The 23,674-nt window shown below is 38.4% G+C and overlaps 2 protein-coding genes across 2 annotated transcripts; both read right to left on the reverse strand.

The window, feature by feature from the left end:
• Positions 1 to 15,646: 15,646 nt before the first annotated feature.
• LOC107636837 (protein FAR1-RELATED SEQUENCE 5-like) lies at positions 15,647 to 16,735 on the reverse strand. Its single transcript, XM_016340312.1, has one exon. It carries the CDS (start codon positions 16,733 to 16,735, stop codon positions 15,647 to 15,649), a length of 1,089 nt encoding a protein of 362 aa, XP_016195798.1.
• A 54-nt stretch (positions 16,736 to 16,789) lies between these two features.
• LOC148569029 (protein FAR1-RELATED SEQUENCE 2-like) lies at positions 16,790 to 18,000 on the reverse strand. Its single transcript, XM_088484860.1, has 3 exons — positions 17,605 to 18,000; positions 17,136 to 17,310; positions 16,790 to 17,094 (listed from the first exon to the last, which is right to left on the reverse strand). The coding sequence occupies exons 1-3, from the start codon at positions 17,998 to 18,000 to the stop codon at positions 16,790 to 16,792; spliced, it is 876 nt and encodes a 291-aa protein (XP_088340986.1).
• Between the last annotated feature and the right edge of the window lie 5,674 nt (positions 18,001 to 23,674).

Here is a 23,674-nt window from a genome sequence, read left to right on the forward strand (position 1 = left end):
TGGCCTCTGTCACGCATCCGCGTGGGTCACGCGGTTGCGTCATTCGGAGCTCTACCTTGCCACGCGGTCGCGTCAGTCATGCGACCACGTCATGTGTATTCTGCTTAAGGCGCGCGGTCGCGTCAGTCATGCGGCCGCGTCGCTGCTGATTCGTGCTTGGCACGCGATCGCATCATCCATGCGATCGCGTGGATACCAGTTTCTTTAAAGCTCCGTTTTGCTTCCTCCTTCCATTTTAGTATGTTCCCTTTTTCATCCTTTAAGTCATTCTGCCTTAGAAAATCTGAAACTACTCAACACACTAATCACGGCATCGAATGGAAATAAAGGTATTTAAAATAATTAATTTTTAAACCTTAGAAAACATGTTTTTCATTATATGACATAATAAGGAAGGAAAAGTAAAACTATGCAATTAATGTGAATAAGTAGGTGAAGAGTTGAATAAATCACTCTAATTAAGCACAAAAGAACTCATGAAATATGGGTTTATCAACCTCCCCACACTTAAACACTAGCATGTCCTCATGCTAAATCCAAGGTAAATAATTAAGGGTAAAGTGATGGAATGTTATGAAATGCAACCTATGCTAAATGCATCTACCTAATGAGTCATGCAATTCTAATTCATCCACTCATATATAAAGTTTACATGTAGCTAAGTTAATTCACATTCTCAAGGAGTTGTGTGTATATATATAGCCAACCCTTAAATAATAAAGCACTTTAGCAAATGAGATGGGAAAGAAAACATTGTACAAACTTGCAAAACAATTAGTAAATTTTAAGCACAGATATATGTTGATGAGTTATTGAACCCTCACTGGATTTTGTGTTTACTCTCTAGTCACTCAGTGTTTATTGGGTTTATTCACTCTATTTTTCTTTTTATTCTTAATTTCTACAGCTTTGTTTTTCATCTAACCAATCAACAGTTATAGAATGTAGTCATACCAAAAAGTCATGAGGTCTTAATTAAGGTTGTAATGGGGCCAAGGTAAAGGTAAGGATTTATGTATAGGGTTAAGTGAGCTAATAAGCGAATCCCTAATTAGACTAAGATCTCACCTAACATACACATCTAGTAAAATAAAATTTCTTTACCTAATTTCCCATAATTTTCCACTTATTGTTACATGCTTATGTTTCACTTTTTATTTTTTTTTATTTTTTTTATTCCATGTGCATTGTTTTCATTGGGGAATTTCCTTTTTGTATTCCCTTTTATTTAGATGCTGAAAAATAACTTTTTTTTAATGCACATGATAATTAAATCACTTAGATTTTGTCATGAGCATGCTTCCCAAATTTTATTTTATTCCTTTTTACTTTTTCTACCCTTTTTTGTTTCTATTACCATGTTTCCAAAAGGTTTCCCACATTTAACTCTATTTATAATTTTCTATCTTAAGCTAACTAAGGATTCACTTGGGATTTTCCTTTGTTTTTCTGCTTAAGGCTAGTAATTTGGCTAAATAGAATAAAGGGGTTTTAAAAGGCTCAAGGGAGTTAACAATGGTGATGTAAAAGGTAGGCTGATTTGGGGTGAGTGAGCTAAAATCAAATGATGGCCTCAATCATTCTCTTGGTATGTATCTATTCTATATTCTATAGTTGGACATATAAATTAAAGCAAAGTAAAGAACATCAGAATAAAAAGAAATGTGACACACAGAAATGAAATTATGGTTTGAATGCAACCATACAATTTAAGCTCAAGACTCACAGGCTGTGTGTTCTCTAACTCAAGCATCATATATCATTCATATATTGTATGCAGGTTTAGTTAAAAATTCCCATTATTCTCTTGAAAAAAATTATTTAGGGTAGCTTTTAAAGTTTTAATGTTCCTCCTTGATGAAATGTTGTCAACTAACATGTAATGCTATATATACAAGGTGTGGGTTGTTTTGATTCTATTAAAGTTTCTAGTTTACTTCTTTTTTATATTTTTCTATTTAAACTATACTATCTTATGCTAAAAAGGGTAAACTATACTAATTAATCCACTAATAAATCAGAATTGCAAACTAAACTAAATAACTAAAATATGAACAAAAAATGCAAAATGCAGAAAATGGAGTAAAATACACAAGTAGCAATGTATAAGTACTCAGAAAATAACAGTAAAAGAAAAAGAGGAAAATACAGAAAAAATATCCAAAATAAAAGAAAAAGTATGTAGTGGTTCACCAAAATAAACGCCAGAGATGGTGACCTCCCCACACTTAAAACGAAGCATCGTCCTCGATGCTCAATCAAGCCTGGTGTGAAGGAGTGTCATCAATGGTAGGGATGGTAGCTGGGGTCTCCGTGGCGGTGGTGGGCTGAGGGACTGGCTGCTGTGGAGGTGGGACGGACTGGAGCGGGATCTCCGAATCTGCAGCCTCTATCTGGGGCATAACCTCCTGATGCGGGGCAGCCTGCTCTGTGGCTGCCTGCTGATGAGTCTCCGCCTGGGAATGAGGCTCCTCCTCGTGCTCATCCTCCTCCTTGTGCTCATCCTCTGATGGCTCTGAAGGGGTGTCGGGCTCGGAGGGGATGTCGGCGCCCTGTCTGATCATCAGCTTCAGATGGGAATAGCGTCGCCTGCTGCGGCGCTCTAATCTCTCATACCGGCGCCTGTTACGGCGCTCCATCTGATCAAGCTGGCGGAATAGACGATGCACGAGGCGATAGACTAGCTCAGAGGCGGGTGGAGGTGCAGTGGTAGCAGCAGGGGCAGCTGGGGCAGCTGTGGATGAAGAGGGTCCAGCAGACGGAGGGGCTGTCTCATCAGTAGCAGTGACAGGTGGTGGTCTGTAGCCCAAAGCAAGGAAGTTCCTGCTGTGCGGGATGATCTTCCTGCAGTCCGCTGCTGGGGGTCTCTCATCGGCATCCTCCCAAGGCACATCAGCCTGACGGCCTAGCCGTGTAACCAGGTAAGGAAAGGGGAGGGTTCCTCGTACATGGGCCTTGGCCATATAATGCCGGATAAAACGAGGTAAGTATATGTCCTTACCCTCCAGAACACACCAAAGGAGGGTGATCATGGTAGCCGGGATCTCCGTCTCGTGAGTACTCGGCATCACAAAATTACTCAAGATCTGATGCCATAGCCGAGCCTCATCGTTCAAGTACACTCTCTTGATCCCTCTAGGCATAGTGGTGTTCTGACCCATCTCCCAAGGAACATCAGGGTCGAGAGCTATCCGTGCCTTTACGGCATCCCAGTCAAACTGCATCTGGCCCATGTCCTCCTCAGCCTGTGCAAAACCATCTGGCTGATCGGACTTGGCTGGGAGCTGGAGAATGGTCTCTATGGCCTCCTCTGTGACCAGAATTTGCTTTCCCCTCAGGTTCACTGCATCAAGGGTAGTAAGGTAGTAGTTGCAATAGAATTCCCGGACCCAAGATGCATTGACCTTTGTCAGTGATCTCTCCAGAAAGAACCAGCCCCTTTGCTTGATTTGCTCAGTAGTGTATTGCTGGAGGGCCTCTGGAATCTTCAAGGTACGTTCCAGGTGTAGGTTTCTGGAGTTTGCAAAAGCCGGGTACTTCAGTTCACAGTACCAGTTTGCAAATTTTATAGGATCATCTGCAGGAAGCAGCTGGTTAGCTTTCTTCTGCTGTGTGAAGTTCTTCTCCCACCATGATGAATCGTGCATTAGAGCAATGATGGACTGGGAGGAATCTCCTCTCTTGCGCTTGCCAGTAGCCTTGCCTTTGCCTTTCCTTTGTGAGGCAGACATCCTGAAAAACAGAAAATCAGGAATGGATAAAAAAAATAGGAAAGCAAATAGGCAATTAAACAAAGAAAACTCAAAGCGGTAAGGGAGAAATAGAATAAGGAAAATGAGTAATTGAATTGTGATTGAATGAATGTTAAATGGAAAGAAAAGAAGCAATATGCCATGGTTAGAAAGTTAGAGGAAAGTGAAAATAATCAGAAAAGAGACCAAAAGGGTTAGTATGGTTAGGATTTGAAAAAGAAATTAGTAAATTAAAAACAGTGAGTTAGTAAAGTGCGGGTTAAAGTAAGTGGCATAGAGAAAAAACCATATAACAAGGATTCATAGGTAAGAATAGAAGTACTCATAATTGAACAAGCAGTTTATGAACCAGGAAATCAAAAAGGGTGAGAAGGTCTGCCATAGCATTCATGTAATGGTTTGGGTAAAGCAGAGTAAAACAGATTTCAGAAATGCCAAACCAAGACATGAATGAAAACAAATTTAAAAAATTGGGCAGCATTCCGGCTAAAATTGGATTGTCCCGGAAAATAAACAGCAATTTAACCAGTTCATATGAATTAAAAAAAATTAAGCTGCATGTACATAAATATAAAATAAACATAAAAACTCAATGTAAACAGCAGCAACATACAAGAAAGCAGCATATGAATCATGATTATAGCAGCAACAGATTTGCACATAGGATAACATAGAAGTAAGAGCAGTGCAAGTAAACAGACCTAGATCCACTAACCACAGCCTAAGCTACCTAACAACCTAAAAATCCACTACAACATGCAAGTCTAGCTATCCTAATTATGAACATAAACGGAATAAAAAATACAGAAAAGTTACGAACAGATAAAAAAATGGTTGCGTGTTGCGGAACCTGGGAAGCGGAAGGGGTTGAACAGGGAAGAAGGTGGCTGCAGCGGCGTCCGACGCGGTGGCGGGGCGCGGCGTCTGGGTGGTAGCGGAGGGGGTTGGTGGCGGAGAAAGGGTTTAGGTTAAGTGTTGGAGGAAGAGGATAGGGGTGGGAGGTGGGGGTTGGGGTTGCTGGCTGAAGGGGTGGGGGGCGGTGGATGGCCGGCGGTGGTGGGCGGTGGTGGTGGCGAGCAGCGGTGGAAGGGGGAGGAGAGTGGAAGAAGGAAGGAGAGAGAAGGGGAGGGGGTGGTACGGCGGCGGTGGCGGGTCGGCGGCGGCGTCTGGGTGATGGTGCGGTGGCGGCTGGAAGGTGGTGGGTGGTGGTTGGAGGGAGAGGAGGCAGAGAAGGGGAAGAGGGTTGGGGGTGAGGGCTGCGCGACTGATAGGGTTCGCGGGCTGGAGGGTTATATTTTCGAATCCACGCGGCCGCGTGGGACACGCGGTCGCGTGGTTGGGACGAGAATAGGAGTGACGCGATCGCGTGGGGTGCGCGATCACATGAGAGGGGGAAAGAAGGGTGACGCGATCGCATGGGTCGCGCGATCGCGTCACTGGAAGTCGTGCTAAACACATGACTCCAGCGCCGTTTTAGCGCAACTCTCTGTCTCCTTTTGGGGTGATGTGCAATCCATGTGACGCGATCGCGTCGCTCACGCGGTCGCGTGGGATTGATATTGTACATGTGACGCGATCGCATGGGGCATGCGATCGCGTGGGCCAATTTGTGCGAAACGCACAAGGGCCACACGATTCCAGCCCAACTTTCTGTTCGTTGGATCCTTACGCCGATATATATATCACGCGGCCGCGTGGGTCACGCGGTCGCATGGGTGGTGTTTTTCGCGATATGACGCGATCGCATGGGGTATGCGGTCGCGTCATGCAACCTTCTTTTTTTTTATATGCATGAAAAGTGCAGAATGCAATGACTATCATGGATGCTTATGCATGATTCCAAGTTTAATAAATTAAAATGAAAAAGGAAAAATGAAAGCAATTAACAAGAAATAAATTGAAAAAGAAGCGACCATACCATGGTGGATTGTTTCCCACCTAGCACTTTTAGTTAAAGTCCTTAAGTTGGACATTGGAAGAGTATCCTGTTATGGTGGCTTGTGTTTAAATTCGTCCAAAAATCTCCACCAGTGCTTGGAATGCCAATAGCCTCTGGGGTCCCAAACTAGGCATGTAAAGCTTCTGCGCAGCTTTAAACAGATATCCAGCCTCCCGAGATGATGAATGTCAGAACATAATCCATGATCCCAAGCTGTGTTTTTAGATTCGCCTTCATTTTGATTTGTAAGTTTCCATTCGGGCGGGTTAAAGAGTAGAATCTCACCGTGGTGACCAAACGTTCTCCGTGATCCATGCAATTGAGCACGATACCAATCTGTGTACTTCGAGGTGAAGCGTGGAACCTTATTGAACCTGGTGCACCAGCTCTGAATACGAGCCATTTTCCTCTTACTCTTAAAGCCGCAGAGAGATCTAAGCTGGCCATCTGTTTCAAGCAAATCATATTCAAGTGAATAAGTAAAACTATAAGTTAAGGATTGTACCTACTTGAAGCTTGTATTGGGTGGTAATGGCCTTGGGACAGGTGTTTTTGGTAGTTCTGCGAGTTCCGTTTCTTTGTGTTCTTCTGTGAATTCTTCCACTTCCTTGCAAAGATCTTCAATTGTATCTGTATCCTGGTCAAAGTCTTCTATGTCTTCCTCATCACTCAAGTCATAGATTGGAGGTTGAGAAAAATCTACCTCCGCATCATCTTCATATTCACTTGGGGAAGATTCTTCGATCTCAGAGAATTCACTTGCGGACGCAAGTTCATCACTAGGAGAACTAGACTTGTGACTATCATCATCAAGGAAATTTGCTTCTTGGATTATTCCGTCTGATTCTTCGTAAACGACTTGCCTTGGAGATTGTACGGTATCCTCCTTAGCATCAACTGTGGTATCTCGGACGGAGTTTTCCTCAATTCTGTATTCCCAAGGAAGTTCAGCATCGCCTAGATCTTCAACCAATTCTTCTTCTTGAACAATGACAGCTTCTTCCACTTGTTCTAGTACGAATTCATTTTCTGTCTTGTCCACTGGAGTCTCTAGTATTTCTTTCATGCTACGCTCTTCATCGGGCTGTCCACATGGGGCTGTGGTTGATCCTTGTATACTTGAGCGCCTAGTGGCCCATTGAATTAGTGTTTTCTCTAGTTGTTGAATGGTTGTTTGAAATTTAGTTACTGTTTTTTTTAGGCGATCCTTTGCTTCGCGGTTTGCCAGACTTGGACATGATACAAAGGAAAATGGTGATGATTAGGAACGATTGGATTGGTATTGGGGTAAGGAAGGATCATATGATGGCGAATGGTGAAGAGAAGCTTGTGAGTGTGGTGGTTCGAGGTTATGTTGAAAGGATTGTTCATATGCACGGGGTGGGGCTTGTTGGTAGTTACAAGGTTGTCCACCATGTCTTACAGCTGGGTATGCATGGTAGAATGGTCTTTGTCCAGGATATCTCGGAGGGTGTTGCTGCCTAAAGGGTTGATTAGATCCTCTTGGCTCCATCCATCCTTGATTGGTCTGACCTTGATGCACATTCCTGCTATAACTTCTATTTCCTTTAACAATATTAGAACCAAACTCAAAGTGAGAGGGGTGAGAGTTCATAGTAGCAAATAAAGAGAAAAAGGAAAAACAACAATAAATAAACAAGCAAAAGAAAAATATTTACAATAACCAATAATAAGGCACACGTTAGCAGTTCCCCGGCAACGGCGCCATTTTGACGTCGGGTTTTCTACCAGTAAAGAAATTCATAGAAATGATTGCGTTGTAGATATAGTTTCTAAACCGGCAAAAATCCCTTCGTACAAACGTGTTGGGTGTCACAAGTAACAAACCCCTTAAAATTGTTAACCGAGTATTCAAACCTCGGGTCGTCTTCTCAAGGAACTGCGAGGAAGTATGTTCTTATTATTGGCTATAAAGGTTGTAATCGGGGTTTAGAAGGTGAAAAGCAAGTAATTTAAATGACGAGTGAATTAAATGGCAAGTAAAAATAAATAATAACTGTAAAACAACTTTTGGCAAGATAAGGGAAATTAGAAGTCCAACTTAGTTATCCTTCTCAACAATAATGAGAGTTGTATCTTAATTCCACTTGGTCAACCTTTATCGGAGCAAAGGAAAGTCAAGGGACTAATTAAATTGACCTTTGAATCCTAATTATTTCCTAAGAAAAGGTTGGGATTATTTAAATTCAACTCAATTAACAAGGTAACGATTATCAATCATGTTGAGTTTAATAACTGTTGAGTTACTGAATTCTTAACCAAAACCGAAAGGGGAAAAAGTAAATTGCTAAAATAATAAAAGTGTCCTTAGATGGGAAGCAATGGCAACTTAAATCAAAGAGAATAATCGTAAACTGAAAATACCTCAAATTATCATTAATTCAATTAGAAATCTGTAACATGGAATAATTCGTAAATTATAATAATCAATTCAAATGTTGGAATAAATAAATAAAAGTAAAACTAAAAGAACATTAAACCTGGATCCAGAGTTACTCCCAAAACAGGAAGAAATCCTAAATCCTAAAAGAGAGAGAGAGAAGATCTCCCTCTCAACTAAATCTAAATCATTGAAAGGTGAAAATATGCGAGCTCCCTTTGAATGGAAGCATTCCCACACTTTATAACCTCTGGTCTATGCTATCTGTACTTGGATCTGGGCCAAAAAGGGCTTCAGAATTCGCTGGGGGCGTATTCTGTAATTTCTGGTGCGTGGCCTCTGTCACGCGTCCGCGTGGGTCACGCGGTCGCGTCATTCGGAGCTCTACCTTGCCACGCGGTCGCGTCAGTCATGCGACCGCATCATTTGTATTCTGCTTAAGGCGCGCGGTCGCGTCAGTCATGCGGCCGCGTCGCTGCTGATTCGTGCTTGGCACGCGATCGCGTCATCCATGCGATCGCGTGGATACCAGTTTCTTTAAAGCTCCGTTTTGCTTCCTCCTTCCATTTTAGTATGTTCCCTTTTTCATCCTTTAAGTCATTCTGCCTTAGAAAATCTGAAACTACTCAACACACTAATCACGGCATCGAATGGAAATAAAGGTAATTAAAATAATTAATTTTTAAAGCTTAGAAAACATGTTTTTCATTATATGACATAATAAGGAAGGGAAAGTAAAACTATGCAATTAATGTGAATAAGTAGGTGAAGAGTTGAATAAATCACTCTAATTAAGCACAAAAGAACTCATGAAATATGGGTTTATCATGCACCAATCATGAAGTTAGATGAGAAAACAGACAATAAGTTAAAGTACAATGAAAATAGAAATAAAACAAATAGAGGGATAATGGGACTCAACAACCTCAGTGATGATGGCTGCTGCTTCCCCTGGAGAATTCAATGGAGCGTTTGAGCTCCTCTATGTCTCGCCCCTGTCTCAGCAGTTCCTCTTTTAGCCTTATCTGATCTTCTCTTAACTCATGGAGGGTAGTGGCGTGCTCTTTGTGCTCCACTCTCAGCTGATCCACGCTTGAGCTCAGCTCCCCTATTGAAGTATTCAGTTGATCCCAATAGTCTCGGAGAGGAAAATACACCCCTTGAGGTATCTCAGGGATTTCTGGTGAAGGCGGCTGCATAGGTTCTTGCTGTGGTTCATGTGTCGGCTCTCTCACATGCTCCATTCTCCTCTTTGTGATGGCCTTGTGGTACACGAAATTGCAATCATCAAAAATGGAGCCAAAGACTTGGTGCTCTCAAATGTGAATCACACTTTGTCACAACTTCGCACAACTAACCAGCAAGTGCACTGGGTCGTCCAAGTAATAAACCTTACGTGAATAAGGGTCGATCCCACAGAGATTGTCGGCTTGAAGCAAGCTATGGTCACCTTGTAAATCTCAGTCAGGCGGATTCAAATGGTTATGGTGAATTGATAATTAAAATATAAATAAAATATAGGATAGCGGTACTTATGTAATTTGTTGGTGAGAATTTCAGATAAGCGTATAGAGATGCTTTCATTCCTCCTAAGCCTCTGCTTTCCTGCTGTCTTCATCCAATCATTCCCACTCCCTTCCATGGCAAGCTGTATGTAGGGCATCACCGTTGTCAATGGCTACATCCCATCCTATCTGTGAAAATGGTCCAATGCGCTGTCACTGCATGGCTAATCATCTGTCGGTTCTTGATCATACTGGAATAGGATTTACTATCCTTTTGCGTCTGTCACTACGCCCAACACTCGCGAGTTTGAAGCTCGTCACAGCCATCCCTTCCCAGATCCTACTCGGAATACCACAGACAAGGTTTAGACTTTCCGAATCTCAGGAATGGCCGTCCATCGGTTCTAACTTATACCACGAAGATTCTAATATCTCGGACTCGGTCCCCTGTATTAGATATCTAAGAGATACTCATTCTATCTCATCTTCATGTAGAACGGAAGTGGTTGTCAGGCACGCGTTGAAAGGTGAGAATGGTGATGAGCATCAAATAATCATCACATTCATCATGTTCTTGGGTGCGAATGAATATTTTAGAATAGGAATAAGCTTGAATTGAATAGAAAAACAATAGTACTTTGCATTAATTCATGAGGAACAGCAGAGCTCCACACCTTAATCTATGGTGTGTAGAAACTCTACCGTTGAAAATACATAAGAATAAGGTTCCGGCATGGCCGAGAGGCTAGCCTCCCTAAATGGCATATGAATTCGAAAATAGGGAAAAAGGAACTCTCATTACAATAGTAAAAAGTTCTATTTATGCTAAACTAGTTACTAGGGTTACAGGAATGAGTAAATGATGCAGAAATCCACTTCCAGGGCCCACTTGGTGTGTGCTTGGGCTGAGCATTGAGCTTTACACGTGTAGAGGCTTCTCTTTGAGATACCTCAGTAGTAGCAAGGATTGTGGTTCGTCCCACTTGCTCCAGGTCAGTGATTGTAACACCTGGGTAGTAGAGGGGATTGTGGTTCATCCCGCTTACTCCAGGTTAGTGATTGTGACGCCTGGGTAGTAGCAACAGTAGTGGATTATTCCACTTACTCTAGGTTGAGCTTTTAAACACCCGCCTGGGTAGTAGCCACAGTAGTGGTTATTCTACTAGCTCTGGGTTAAGCAGGTAGTAGCAAGGGGGTTGTAGCTCAAACCTACTTGCTCCGCAATGGGTGTTTCTATCCATGGTTAGCTACCAGGACGTGTCGGGTTGGCTATATAACCGACGGATGATATCATCAGCCATAGGATAGGAATGCATCATATGCATTTGTGTGTCTTGTTTGATTCTGCATTAATTGGGCTTGCTTATGTGATTATTATGCTTACTTGCTAAATTTGCTACCTGCTGTAATTGTATTTTACTCGTGCTTCCTTTGTCTGTATTTTGGTTGTCTGTGCTATAGAGTTTTAGAGGAACGGAGAAAAGTTAAAGGCTAAAGGATCAAGTTAGGTTGAGTTAGAATTTTGAACCCTTAGCTACCCCACTTTGTTTATGGCTTATTTATGGTTGTAAAGAATAGTTTTAAGTTTGAATCTATTGTCGGAAGCTCTAGGATCGCCTTCGGCTTTCCCGAGACATTATATGTTAGTTATGTGGGCACTGTTACTATGCTGATAATCTCTGGTTCTCACCCCATACAATATTTGTAGTTTTCAAATGCAGGACACGAGGCACCTCGCTGAGGCATTCTGGAAGTTTCTGAAGCAAAGAACTCTTACCTTATGGGTTTCTATTTTGTTTTGATATATAAATGTAGATACGTTATATCTCCATTGCATTGATTAAGTTATGTCCCTCTTAGAGGATGATCTGGAGAAACAGGTTCTGCAAGCTATCTTTTGGGCCACTCTCAATTTGCACTCCTGAACCCAATGTCCTGCGTCCTTATTGAATTAGAAAATTCCAAGAGCACAAGACTTGTCAATTCACCAAATGAAGAAAGCGAATCATAGGAATTCGTGATCGATATGAGCATGATGAATTATACCATTTCATTATTGATATCTCTTGGAGTTGTTCCTTCATGTGCTTTTATGCTTTGAAGATGAAAATTATCCTTGCATTGCATATCAGGTCACAACGTCATTGAGTACCAAAAAACAATAAAACCTGTTAACAAGCTGCTATGTTTACAAGCTAAGTTCTTTTGGCAACGTGGCTGAGGCTTGTCCTAATGACAAATACAAGTTCTTTAGAATTAATATATGTGCTAAAGAGAACAATAGCATCATTCTTGGGTAGTATCATTAACCTAAGATATGATAATTCTTCATTATGTATTAAACTCTATCCCATTAGTACACAAACATGTTCTTACTTGTAAGAGTAACTAGAGAATCTGTAAGATAGCTAGGCTTGGCTTTACTTAGTTCTGGTGCATCAGCAGCATAATAGGAGGTGTAGTAGTTTAATCCAATAAAATCAAATGGCCCTCTTAAAATCCCTGATTGATATGAAGAGAACTTTGGCAACCTATTTCCCACCAAAAGCTGCATGGAACTTAGGTAGTCTCCTTTTGTTATTGGCTCCATAAACCTGAAATTTCATTATTTGAATAAGCTCTCATGTGATAGTGAATTCATATGACAAAATAAGCTACAGCAGCATATAATTGACAGTGAATTCAAATGACAAAAATTCTTGTGTTCTTGCTTTTATTCTAATTCACTAACTATATGTCATGTTAGTCTTCATTTTCTTCATCACCTAATTTTATATTACATCTTTATTTTTTTTAACCATGAAGTTCATCGGACGTTTAACCAACAGATTAGAGCAAGAAGCATATAAGAATTTCTCAGTGGCAAGATCATATAGTAAAATTCACAAATGAGCCTTTTTCTCATTAAGAATTTACACCATCCAACTATGAAATCAATGGCTCTCTGTGTAGCATGATGACCCAATTCTGTATCATGTAATGGCACTGATGATGAGAGAATTATGCCAATTTGGAATTCACAAATTAAATTCCATTGCAAGTATAGTCCAAATCGACAATGGATCCTCTCAATCAAATTTTAATATTTCTAATTCAAATCATAACCGAGAGTAATTAAACCTCGGGTCATCTTCCCTAGGAGTTGCAATGAGATGTACAATTATTGGCTATGGGGAAGTGGGGGATTGATGGCAGGAGACAAGGAATGTAAATGGTAAAAAATGTAAATGACAAGTAATTAAATGAAAGCTAGTAAAAGCAATGAAAATAAAATTTAAAGGATAAAAGAGATCTTGGCAAGAGTTGGGTAATTAAGGCTTGCTATCCTAGCTGTGGACCACAAACATGGTAATTGTGTGTGAATTAATCCCAATTAGTCAACCCTACATCGAGGATAAGTCAACTAGGCATAATTAATCTCAATCCACAAATCCTAGCCAACTCTATTAATGGGAGGCTTAGCGTTAGTGGTAACCAAATTAATTAACAATCTTCACACAATGTGGAATGGACATCCACCACTCAAGTTCACCCAAATACCCAATTTCCTAACCAAGAGTGAAAAAAACTAGGCTAAAACCAACCCAAGCATTTTATCAAGCACTTGGGAGGCATGAAAATAAAGCATAGTAAACTAACAAGAAATATAAATTCTACAACTACTAAAAGCAAGGAAAGTAAGATAACAACTCAATTGAACAATAAAGGGACATAAAACATAAATTGTATTAAATGTAAATTAAAATAACAAGAGTGTGCATAAACATAAAAGATAACTAAAATGAGAAATTGACAAGATAAACTAAGGAAATTAAGACAAGATAACAAAGAAATGTAGAAAAAGCTAGATGAAATCAAGAATTGAAAGCAGAAATTACAAGGAAATTAAACTAAAAACCCTAGGTTCTAGAGAGAAGGGGGAGCTTCTCTCTTTAGAAAATGAACTACATGATACTAAACAAACCCTAATTTCTCCCCCCTTCCACATGGAAAGAGGGCCTCTTTGATGTAGCAAGAATCAGCTTCAGAAAGTCCCAAAATTGGGTTCTGGAGGCCCAAAAATCGCCCCCAACGATTTGCATTAAGTGAGTCACGCGCTGGGACTTGTGCGTATGCAGAGGTGTGTGCGTATGCACACTTGGTTATTTTCTTCCTGTGCATGGGCACATGTGCTGATTTCCCTTCTGCCTTTTGGGCACAGATGCTAATTTTGACCTTTGTGCGTGGGCACAGATGGTGTGCGTGGGCACAGGCTGAAATGTTTTTCTCCTTTGATTTCTTCATGTTTTCTCCCAATTCCATGCTTTGCTTCCACTCTTATCAAGCCATTCCTACCTATTACACTTGAAATCATTCATCAAAACCATCAAGGCATCGAATGGGATGAAAGTGGGATAAAATTGATTAAATTAGGCACAAAATAGCATGTTTTCACAATTAAACTCAATTTAGGGAGAAAACACAAAAGTATGCTATATATGTGAATAAATGTGGGTTTATATGATGAAATCCACTCAAATCAATCCAAAATTTATCGTAAAATATGGATTCATTAGGCACCATCCAGAAACAAGCCTCAGCCACATTGCCAAAGAACTTGTACATCAAGAACAGACATCATGTCCTCATCCTTAATCATATTTGTCCTAACTCTATTCAAAATCATCTTTATGTCCCTAATTCCATCACATTCAAGCAAACCAGTAACCCTATCAGCATCTCTAAGGTAGCGTTTGTTTTGAGGTACTGGAACAGAGACTGGAAGACTGAGACACAGTATCATGTTTGTTAGCTCAGAGACTGGTACTAAAATTTCTGTCTCTGTCTCCAAAATTTCAGTATTTCAGTACCTCCAAAAAGTAGGGACACAGGGGACTGAAATTTTTAGAGATGGAGACTGAAATTTTAATAATATTTTATACCTAAAATACCCTCATTTCAATTAATTAATTTCAATTTTATCTTTTGTGTAAATTAAATTAGAGTTTTATTCTTGTTTCAATTTCTGTCTCTCACTTTGCACCAAACAAAATACTTAAATTTATTTCGGTCTCTGTCTCTTAGTCTCTATCTCTCAGTCTCAATCTTTTAGTATCTGTCTCTCTACTAAACGCTACCTAAGGAAAGTTATATCTGGTGTGATTATTAGAATTGCCTCGTTCACCGGCATTATGGCGGTGATGAATCCAGCGTCGATGCCGGCGGGACAATCAATGAGGATGAAGTCAGGGCAACCTTTTGTGCGTGATTTGAGAGCATCAATAAGCCAAATTAGGGCTTTTCCTCCAAACCCTAGGGAAAATTTTGACCTAAGTTTTGAAATGCAGAGCAATTCAGAGTTGGAGCAACGCCGGATCTTGACGAAGAAGGGTGGTTTTGTGCTTCTGCTTGGCTTGAGTGAGAGAGACCGAAGTTGACGAAGAAGAGCGATTGGAGTGAATAGGGTTAGAGGACTCAAGAACGATGATGGCCCGATGGACGGTGATAGTGTCCCCCTCCTTGCAGTGGATAAGCTAGTGTTTCTTTTTGGGAGAAGAGAGCTTCGTTTGAGAGAGTGGGAGTTGAGAGGAGTTGGAATGAACAGGGGTTTTGGATAGTTGAGAAACAATAACGGGGCCATGGACGGCGGCAGTGTACTCTCTGTGCGGTGGTGATGGAGGCTACTGCTAGGGTTTTTTTTGGGGGGAGGGGGAGAGCTTTATTTGAGAGAGTGTTGAAAGGAGAAGAAGGAGACTGTTGGACGTCTCACTTTTCCATTTTTATTTTTTATACAAAACGCAAAACCACACTGGTTTTTCTGGTGTGTCAATGCCAATGATTTTTGTAAATTTTTTTCAAGAATAATTATATAAATTAATTATTTTATGAATTAAATAAATTATTAATTTATTTATTGTCTAACCGATGTTGATTTGACAGTTATTTCATCTAAAAAACATAAGCATGAATATTGGAAGAATATATAAAATTTCATTAATAAAGTAAAAAAAATATAAATACAAATATGAAAGTGATTCTCTACGCAAAAATATTAAGTTTATGGAGGTTGCTAATTATCACTATCTAAATCAGCCTTCGGTTCGGTATACATGTCGCCATCATCCGAACCATTAGTTCCATCTTCTATAACGTTGTTGTCAATGTTCTTTTGCCAAGGACATGTTGTCTTCTTATGTCCTTCCATTTGATAAACACTACAATGTTGCCGCTTCTTCTTAGATGGTTGTCCTGAGCCTATATTGATTTCATGCACATACGGATTGTCACTTTTAGCTACACTTGACTGAGGTTGATTAATGCCTTCGTCTGCAGCCTTGTAAGATGAGTACAATCCCATAATTATGTCACGTGTCTCTTCATATCTCTCTAGGAATTTAGCAGCAACAGCAACCAATTGTTTATAAAATTCCATTAAGGCACTTTGACGACTAATAACAACAGCATCCCTGGTGAACCCACTTGCATCATTGAGTGCTGATTTTACTTTTTTTGTCCATCTATCCAATACTAATGACCGACGAATCTCACAAATGTCTCTGTCAACTAGAACTTTCACAATATGTTCATAAGGAATTCCAAATGACTCCATTCTTAAACAGGTACACATGAAGATAATTTCTTCTTGACAAAATTCAATAGTGCACATAAAATCGGGCCTCCCATGCTTACACACAATGTACTTTATGCAATCATCGTTATTCTCTATGTTTAGCACCCGCATTGATCCAGCTCTAGAGAGAAATGGCCATAACAATAGAAATATCTCATGAGTGTATACCTCAGCAGCAAATCTCTCTAGCAACTCTATACAAGTCTGCATGACGGGCGCCCCACGTGTAGATTCATAATCAGCATTAAATTCTTTAAAGCGCAGGTGTGCAACACACCTTTCAAAATGCTCTACAAAACTTGTCAAATCATACCGCAACCCCACATACCTTGCCACAACTGAGTGTAAACCTTCACATCTTGAGGTAGTTCTAAAGCCAGCAAAAAATTTTCCTATTATATATGCAGTAGCCCACATATGCTTCTCTTCATACATGTTGTTCACCCACAGCTTATCCTCAAAGCCAAATTCTTCAATAAGCTGAACCCACTTACGCTTAAACATGGGAATCTCGTAGTTGCCCAACATGATTTTTCTGAATTTATATGTAAATGATGGATTTCCAACATTGCTAGTTGCATTTCAAATAAGGTGCCAAGCACATAATCTATGTCTGACTTCGAGAAATACATCTCTTACTGCATTCTTAATCGCCATGGCCCCATCAGTTATTATTGAGGTCGGGGTCTTACCCTTCATTGCAAACATGAGCTGACGTAGGAGCCAAATATATGTATCAGTAGTTTCGTCCACAATTAACGCAGCAGCAAAAATAATTGTTTGGTTATGGTGGTTAATACCGCTGAATATGACTAATGGACAACTATACTTGTTCTTCTTGTACGTAGCATCAAAAGCAATAAATCCCCGAAGAGTTGGTAGTCTAGCTGGCTAATCCCATCAGACCAAAACAAGTTACGTAACAAACCTCTTGAATCATGACATGCCTTGAAATATAATTGTGGATCCTTCAACTGCATATCCTCCAACTTCTTCAACACTTGTGTTACATCACCAGGAATTTGACGCCTTTTTCCAAGCAATCTCATTGTACATATCTCTAGGACCATAGCCAACAAATTCATACCCGCCTGCTTGACTAGCTAGAAAACCAAATATCTGTGAAGTGCTAATCCCAGACTTTAGCATGTTCATCAATTGCATAATATCTACCTCTGACATTTTTTGTGGGCAGGCAACATAGCACTGAATTGTGTATCCAATAGATCATGGTTGTGTTCGTAAGAGAAATAAAAGATATGCCATCTTCCAGTTTCTAGTACAAATTTAATATCCATTCGGGCTTCACACCCAGTTCTTATTTCCAATCTAGGCTCCTTCTTCCTTTTTTCGATCGTGTAATAATTCTCCTCCCTGAATCCTTGCCTATGACATACAAACTTTGGTTTGTAAATCTCGCCAATACTATTCTTGAAAGTCTGACTCTTCCTTGCACTAAAACCTTTCGACTTTGAGTACTTCAGATAAAAATCAAATACAAGCTGCAAAGTAGAAAAGTGATATTTACCAATTTCTTCCGCACAATTTTCACTGAAATTCAAAGTTGTAATGTCTTGCACAGAGTCAACCACATAAGCAGCTTCAAGGGTATTTTCTGACTGATCAGATTCAGAAAAATATGCTCCCTCAGTAAATTCATCTCCGAAATCTTGTTCGAATTCATTCTGTTCATCCATCATATCTTGGTCACAAACTAGCTCTTCTTGTTGGTTAATGTCATCGTCCTCCTCGTATTGCTTATCCATCTCAATGTCCGTAAATATATCTGACATCTTAAAAATGTCCAATGAAAAAAAAAGTTTCAGTACACTCCGTCTTATAACATTAAAAAAAATAAATAGCTTCTAATATTGCTAGCAGGGACAAATCCATAAATTTTAATATGGAGGGGCCAAATTTTAAATATTTTTTTATTCTATAAAAATAATTAACATATAGTTATTAGAGTTAGTTTTTTAAAAGATTTCTTAAAATATATATATATATATATATATATATATATATATATATATATATAATTTTTTTTCACAATTTTATTTTTAATATGATAATTACATAAAAAAATATAACAATATCAATAGTACATTCTAAAATTATAAAATACCAATAATTTATAGCATGTTTAGTTAAAAATTATCACATATCTTATTAATTAAAATTAATTCTTTCAAAAATTTTAAAAAATTTGAAAATAAATTATTAATTATTAATTATTTGAAAGACACAGTATCCTTATAGAATACAAGATATAAGATATCTTGATAAAATTTTTCTTTTAACAGTGTAAATTTAGAAGAAAAATGAGTATTTTTTACAAGAAAATAATATCTAAAGTACATAATGTGATTACCAAAATATAACTACGTAAGTTATTATTAATATAATAATATGAATGTTAAATATATTAATATAAAAAAACTAAAAGATTTTTTTAAAAATAAATATAGAGATTATTATATAAAAACTAATTTGAAAGATACAAAGACTTGAGGGCAGATATTAAATTAGTTAAGTAAAAAATATTAGTGAATTAAACAATTAAGACATAAATCCATTACATAGTAAAAAATTAATACATATAAAACTATTAAATTATATAATATTTTTTTATTTTTTAAACACATATCTTATATATAAGTATAGCTTCTTAAAATTTGGGGGGAGGGGGACCGAGGCCACTACTCCCCCTCTAGGTCTGTCCCTGATTGCTAGCTAATTAATAATAAAAAAATAATAAAATTTATTTACTTTTTAGTATTTCTCAATGTCTGTGAATTAGTAAAAGATAAAAAAATATTTTTTCATTACGAAATCAATTTCACGAATAAAGTATCGAAACAAAGAATTGCAAAATTAGAGATTCTATTCACTAACCTCGATTTTGTAATCAAAATGGTGGATTATTTTCTAAACACTACAATGAAAAAATTGATTGGACCTTTGTTGATTGTTGCAACTGTGATTATCAATTAATGATGAACAAATATTGGTTATTAAATAGACAGATAAAAAATAAAGAAAAATTAGATATTAAATAGATGGATATTCAAAAGAAAAATAATGAAATTTTTTATAATCAAAGAGATTGATACACGATTCCAATTGTGGGATTGAATAATTGGTGATAGATTATTCTTCAATTTATAATATTAATATTAAAAAAAGATAAGATTAGAGTATCTAAATCAAAATAAAAATTTAAAAATTGAAGATAGAATTTTAAAGATAAGATACATGAATAATAAGATAATAATTTATAAAAAAGATAAGAAAATTGAAAAGGGCGTAGTGCATAATTCAATCGATTGGGTAACACAACCAATCAATTGAATTGGGCAAATCCATATTGCTTTCAAGATTTCAATCGATTGGGTAACACAACCAATCAATGAATTGTGAAACCTCAAGTTGCTATGAAGCCTTCAATCGATTGGGTAATATAAACAATCGATTGAATTATAAAAAATTCACATTCTAGTCAACGTTCAATCGATTGGGTAATATGATAAATCGATTGATTTTTGGGCAAACTACACTGCCTTGCAACTTTCAATCGATTGTTTTGTGATAACCTGAAGTCCAATTATGAGAAACCTGAAATTCAATCGATTATTTTGTTATCCAATCGATTGATTTTCTAAGAAACACGATTTCACAACCCTCTACGGATGTAACGGATCAAAAATAAACTTTTAATCGATTGAGATTGCGAAAAAGTTATTACGATCAATGGAAAATCTAATTCGTTATTGTTTTTATTTTGATTGTTAATAAACATCATAGATGAATGATAAAATAATAATTTATAAAATAAAAAATAATTTTTATAATTAAATAAAGTATATGGGATTAATTTGTAATTAAAACTAAAAAAAATTATTTAACAATTTTTGTTATGAGACTATTTAATAACCCAAATGTTTTGGAACCATCTAATCTTTTGCTTCTTTTTACCACCACCATGCACTTTACTGTAACACTCAGGAAAAATTGAAAATTTCATCCAGCAAACCCAAAATAAAAAAATAAAAAGAAAAATATGATACCAAGCTGGTGCACAAAATTATGATCTCTGTAACGGCGCCAAAAACTTGGTACACACAATCGTAATCTCAATTCTTCTTCACAACTTCGCACAACTAACCAGCAAGTGCACTGGATCGTCCAAGTAATAAACCTTACGTGAGTAAGGGTCGATCCCACGGAGATTGTCGGCTTGAAGCAAGCTATGGTCATCTTGCAAATCTCAGTCAGGCAGATTCAAATGTTATGGGATTTTGATAATTAAAAGATAAATAGAACATAAAATAAGATAGAGATACTTATGTAACTCATTGGTGAGAATTTGAGATAAGCGTATGGAGGTGCTTTGTCCCTTCTGAATCTCTGCTTTCCTACTGCCTTCATTCAATCATTCATACTATTTTCCATGGCAAGCTGTATGTTGGGCATCACCGTTGTCAATGGCTACTTCCCGTCCTCTCAGTGAAAATGGTCCAAATGCGCTGTCACCTCACGGCTAATCATCTGTCGGTTCTCACTCATGTTGGAATCGGATCCATTGATCCTTTTGCGTCTGTCACTACGCCCAACACTCGTGAGTTTGAAGCTCGTCACAGTCATCCCTTCCCAGATCCTACTCGGAATACCACAGACAAGGTTTAGACTTTCCAGATCTCAGGAATGGCCGCCAATAATTCTAGCCTATACCACGAAGACTCTGATCTCACGGAATGGAAGGCTCGGTTGTCAGGCGAGGCAACCATGCGTCGTGAACCAGGAGGCTAAGCTATTGCAAATAGAACAGAAGTGGTTGTCAGGAACGCGTTCATAGGTGAGAATAGTGATGAGTGTCACGAATCATCACATTCATCAGGTTGAAGTGCGAGTGAATATCTTGGAATAAGAATAAGCTTGAATTGAATAGAAAAATAATAGTACTTTGCATTAATTCATGAGGAACAGCAGAGCTCCACACCTTAATCTATGGGGTGTAGAAACTCCACCGTTGAGAAATACATAAGTGAAAGTGGTCCAGGCATGGCCGAATGGCCAGCCCCCTAAACGTGATCAAGAGATCAAAAGTGATACAACGAGTCTCAAAAATGATCAAAAGATGTGAAATAAATCACTAAAAGTAGTTTTTATACTAAAGTAGTCACTAGGGTTTACAGAAAATGAGTAACTAAGTGCAGATAGTGCAGAAATCCACTTACGGGGCCCACTTGGTGTGTGCTTGGGCTGAGCATTGAGCTTTACACGTGTAAAGACTTCTCCTGGAGTTAAACGCCAGGTTGCAGCCTATTTGTGGCGTTTAACTCTGGTTTGTAACCTGTTTCTGGCGTTTAACTTCAGAATAGAGCAGGAAGTTGGCGTTTGAATGCCAGTTTGCGTTGTCAAAACTCGGGCAAAGTATGGACTATTATATATTGATGGAAAGCCCTGGATGTCTACTTTCCAACTCAATTGATAGCGCGCCAATTGGGTTCTTGTAGCTCCAGAAAATTCATTCCGAGTGCAGGGAGGTCAGAATCCAACAGCATCTGCAGTCCTTTTTCAGCCTCTGAATCAGATTTTTGCTCAGATCCCTCAATTTCAGCCAGAAAATACCTGAAATCACAGAAAAACATACAAACTCATAGTAAAGTCCAGAAATGTGAATTTTGCATAAAAACTAATAAAAACATAATAAAAACTAACTAAAACATACTGAAAACTATGTAAAAATAATGCCAAAAAGCATATAAATTATCCGCTCATCACAACACCAAACTTAAATTGTTGCTTGTCCCCAAGTAACTGAAAATCAAATAGGATAAAAAGAAGAGAATATACTATAAATCCCAAAATATCAATGAAACTTAGCTCCAATTAGATGAGCGGGACCAGTAGCTTTTTGCCTCTGAACAGTTTCGGCATCTCACTTTATCCTTTGAAGTTCAGAATGATCGGCATCTATAGGAACTCAGAATTTAGATAGTGTTATTGATTCTCCTAGTTCAGTATGTTGATTCTGGAACACAGCTACTTTATGAGTCTTGGTCGTGGCCTTAAGCACTTTGTTTTCCAGTATTACCACCGGATACATAAATGCCACAGACACATAACTGGGTGAACCTTTTCAGATTGTGACTCAGCTTTGCTTGAGTCCCCAATTAGAGGTGTCCAGGGTTCTTAAGCACACTCTTTTTGCTTTAGATCACGACTTTAACCGCTCAATCTCAAGCTTTTCACTTGACACCTTCACGCCACAAGCACATGGTTAAGGACAGCTTGGTTTAGCCGCTTAAGCCAGGATTTTATTCCTTTGGGCCCTCCTATCCATTAATGCTCAAAGCCTTGAATCCTTTTTACCCGTGCCTTTTAGTTTAAAGGGTTACTGGTTTTTTGCTCTTGCCTTTTAGTTTAAAGAGCTCTTGGCTTTTTCTGCTTGCTTTTTCTTTTTCTTTCTTCTTTTTTTTCTTTTATTTTTGCCATTTTTTTCGCAAGCCTTGTTTTTCACTACTTTTTCTTGCTTCAAGAATCAATTTTATAATTTTTCATATTATCAATAACATTTTTCCTTTTTCATCATTCTTTCAAGAACCAACAATTTTAACATTCATAAACAACAAATTCAAAAGACATATGCACTGTTCAAGCATTCATTCAGAAAACAAAAAGTATTGTCACCACATCAAAATAATTAAACTAATTTCAAGGATGAATTCGAAATCATTTACTTCTTGTTCTTTTGTGATTAAAAACATTTTTCATTTAAGAGAGGTGATGGATTCATAGGACATTCATAGCTTTAAGACATAGACACTAGACACTATTGATCATGTAATAAGACACAAACATAAATAAAACATAAAGCATAATTTTTGAAAAACAGAAAGATAAGCGCAAGGAGATTAAGGAACGGGTCCACCTTAGTGATGGCGGCTAGTTCTTCCTCTTAAAGATCCAATGGAACGCTTGAGCTCCTCTATGTCTCTTCCTTGCCTTTGTTGCTCTTCCCTCATAGCTCTTTGATCTTCTCTAATTTCATGGAAGAGGATGGAATGCTCTTGGTGCTCCACCCTTAGTTGTCCTATGTTGGAACTTAATTCTCCTGGGGAGGTGTTAATTTGCTCCCAATAGTTTTGTGGAGGAAAGTGCATCCCTTGAGGCATCTCAGGGATTTCATGATGAGAAATTTCCTCATGCTCTTGTTGAGGTCCATGAGTGGGCTCTCTTGTTTGCTCCATCCTTTTTTTAGTGATGGGCTTGTCCTCTTCAATGAGGATGTCTTCTTGGCCACAACTTAATAGAAGTGGTCTTGATGGACCTTTGAGATGAATCTCTCCATCTCCCATGACTCAGAGGTGGAAGCAATTGCCTTCTCTTTCCTCTTTCTTAAGGTTTCTCTGGCCTTAGGTGCCATTAATGGTTATGGAAAAACAAAAAGTAATGCTTTTACCA

The sequence above is a fragment of the Arachis ipaensis genome, chromosome B4 (assembly GCF_059453495.1).
Source record: "Arachis ipaensis isolate K30076 ecotype BB chromosome B4, ASM5945349v1, whole genome shotgun sequence".
NCBI classification, from domain to species: domain Eukaryota; kingdom Viridiplantae; phylum Streptophyta; class Magnoliopsida; order Fabales; family Fabaceae; genus Arachis; species Arachis ipaensis.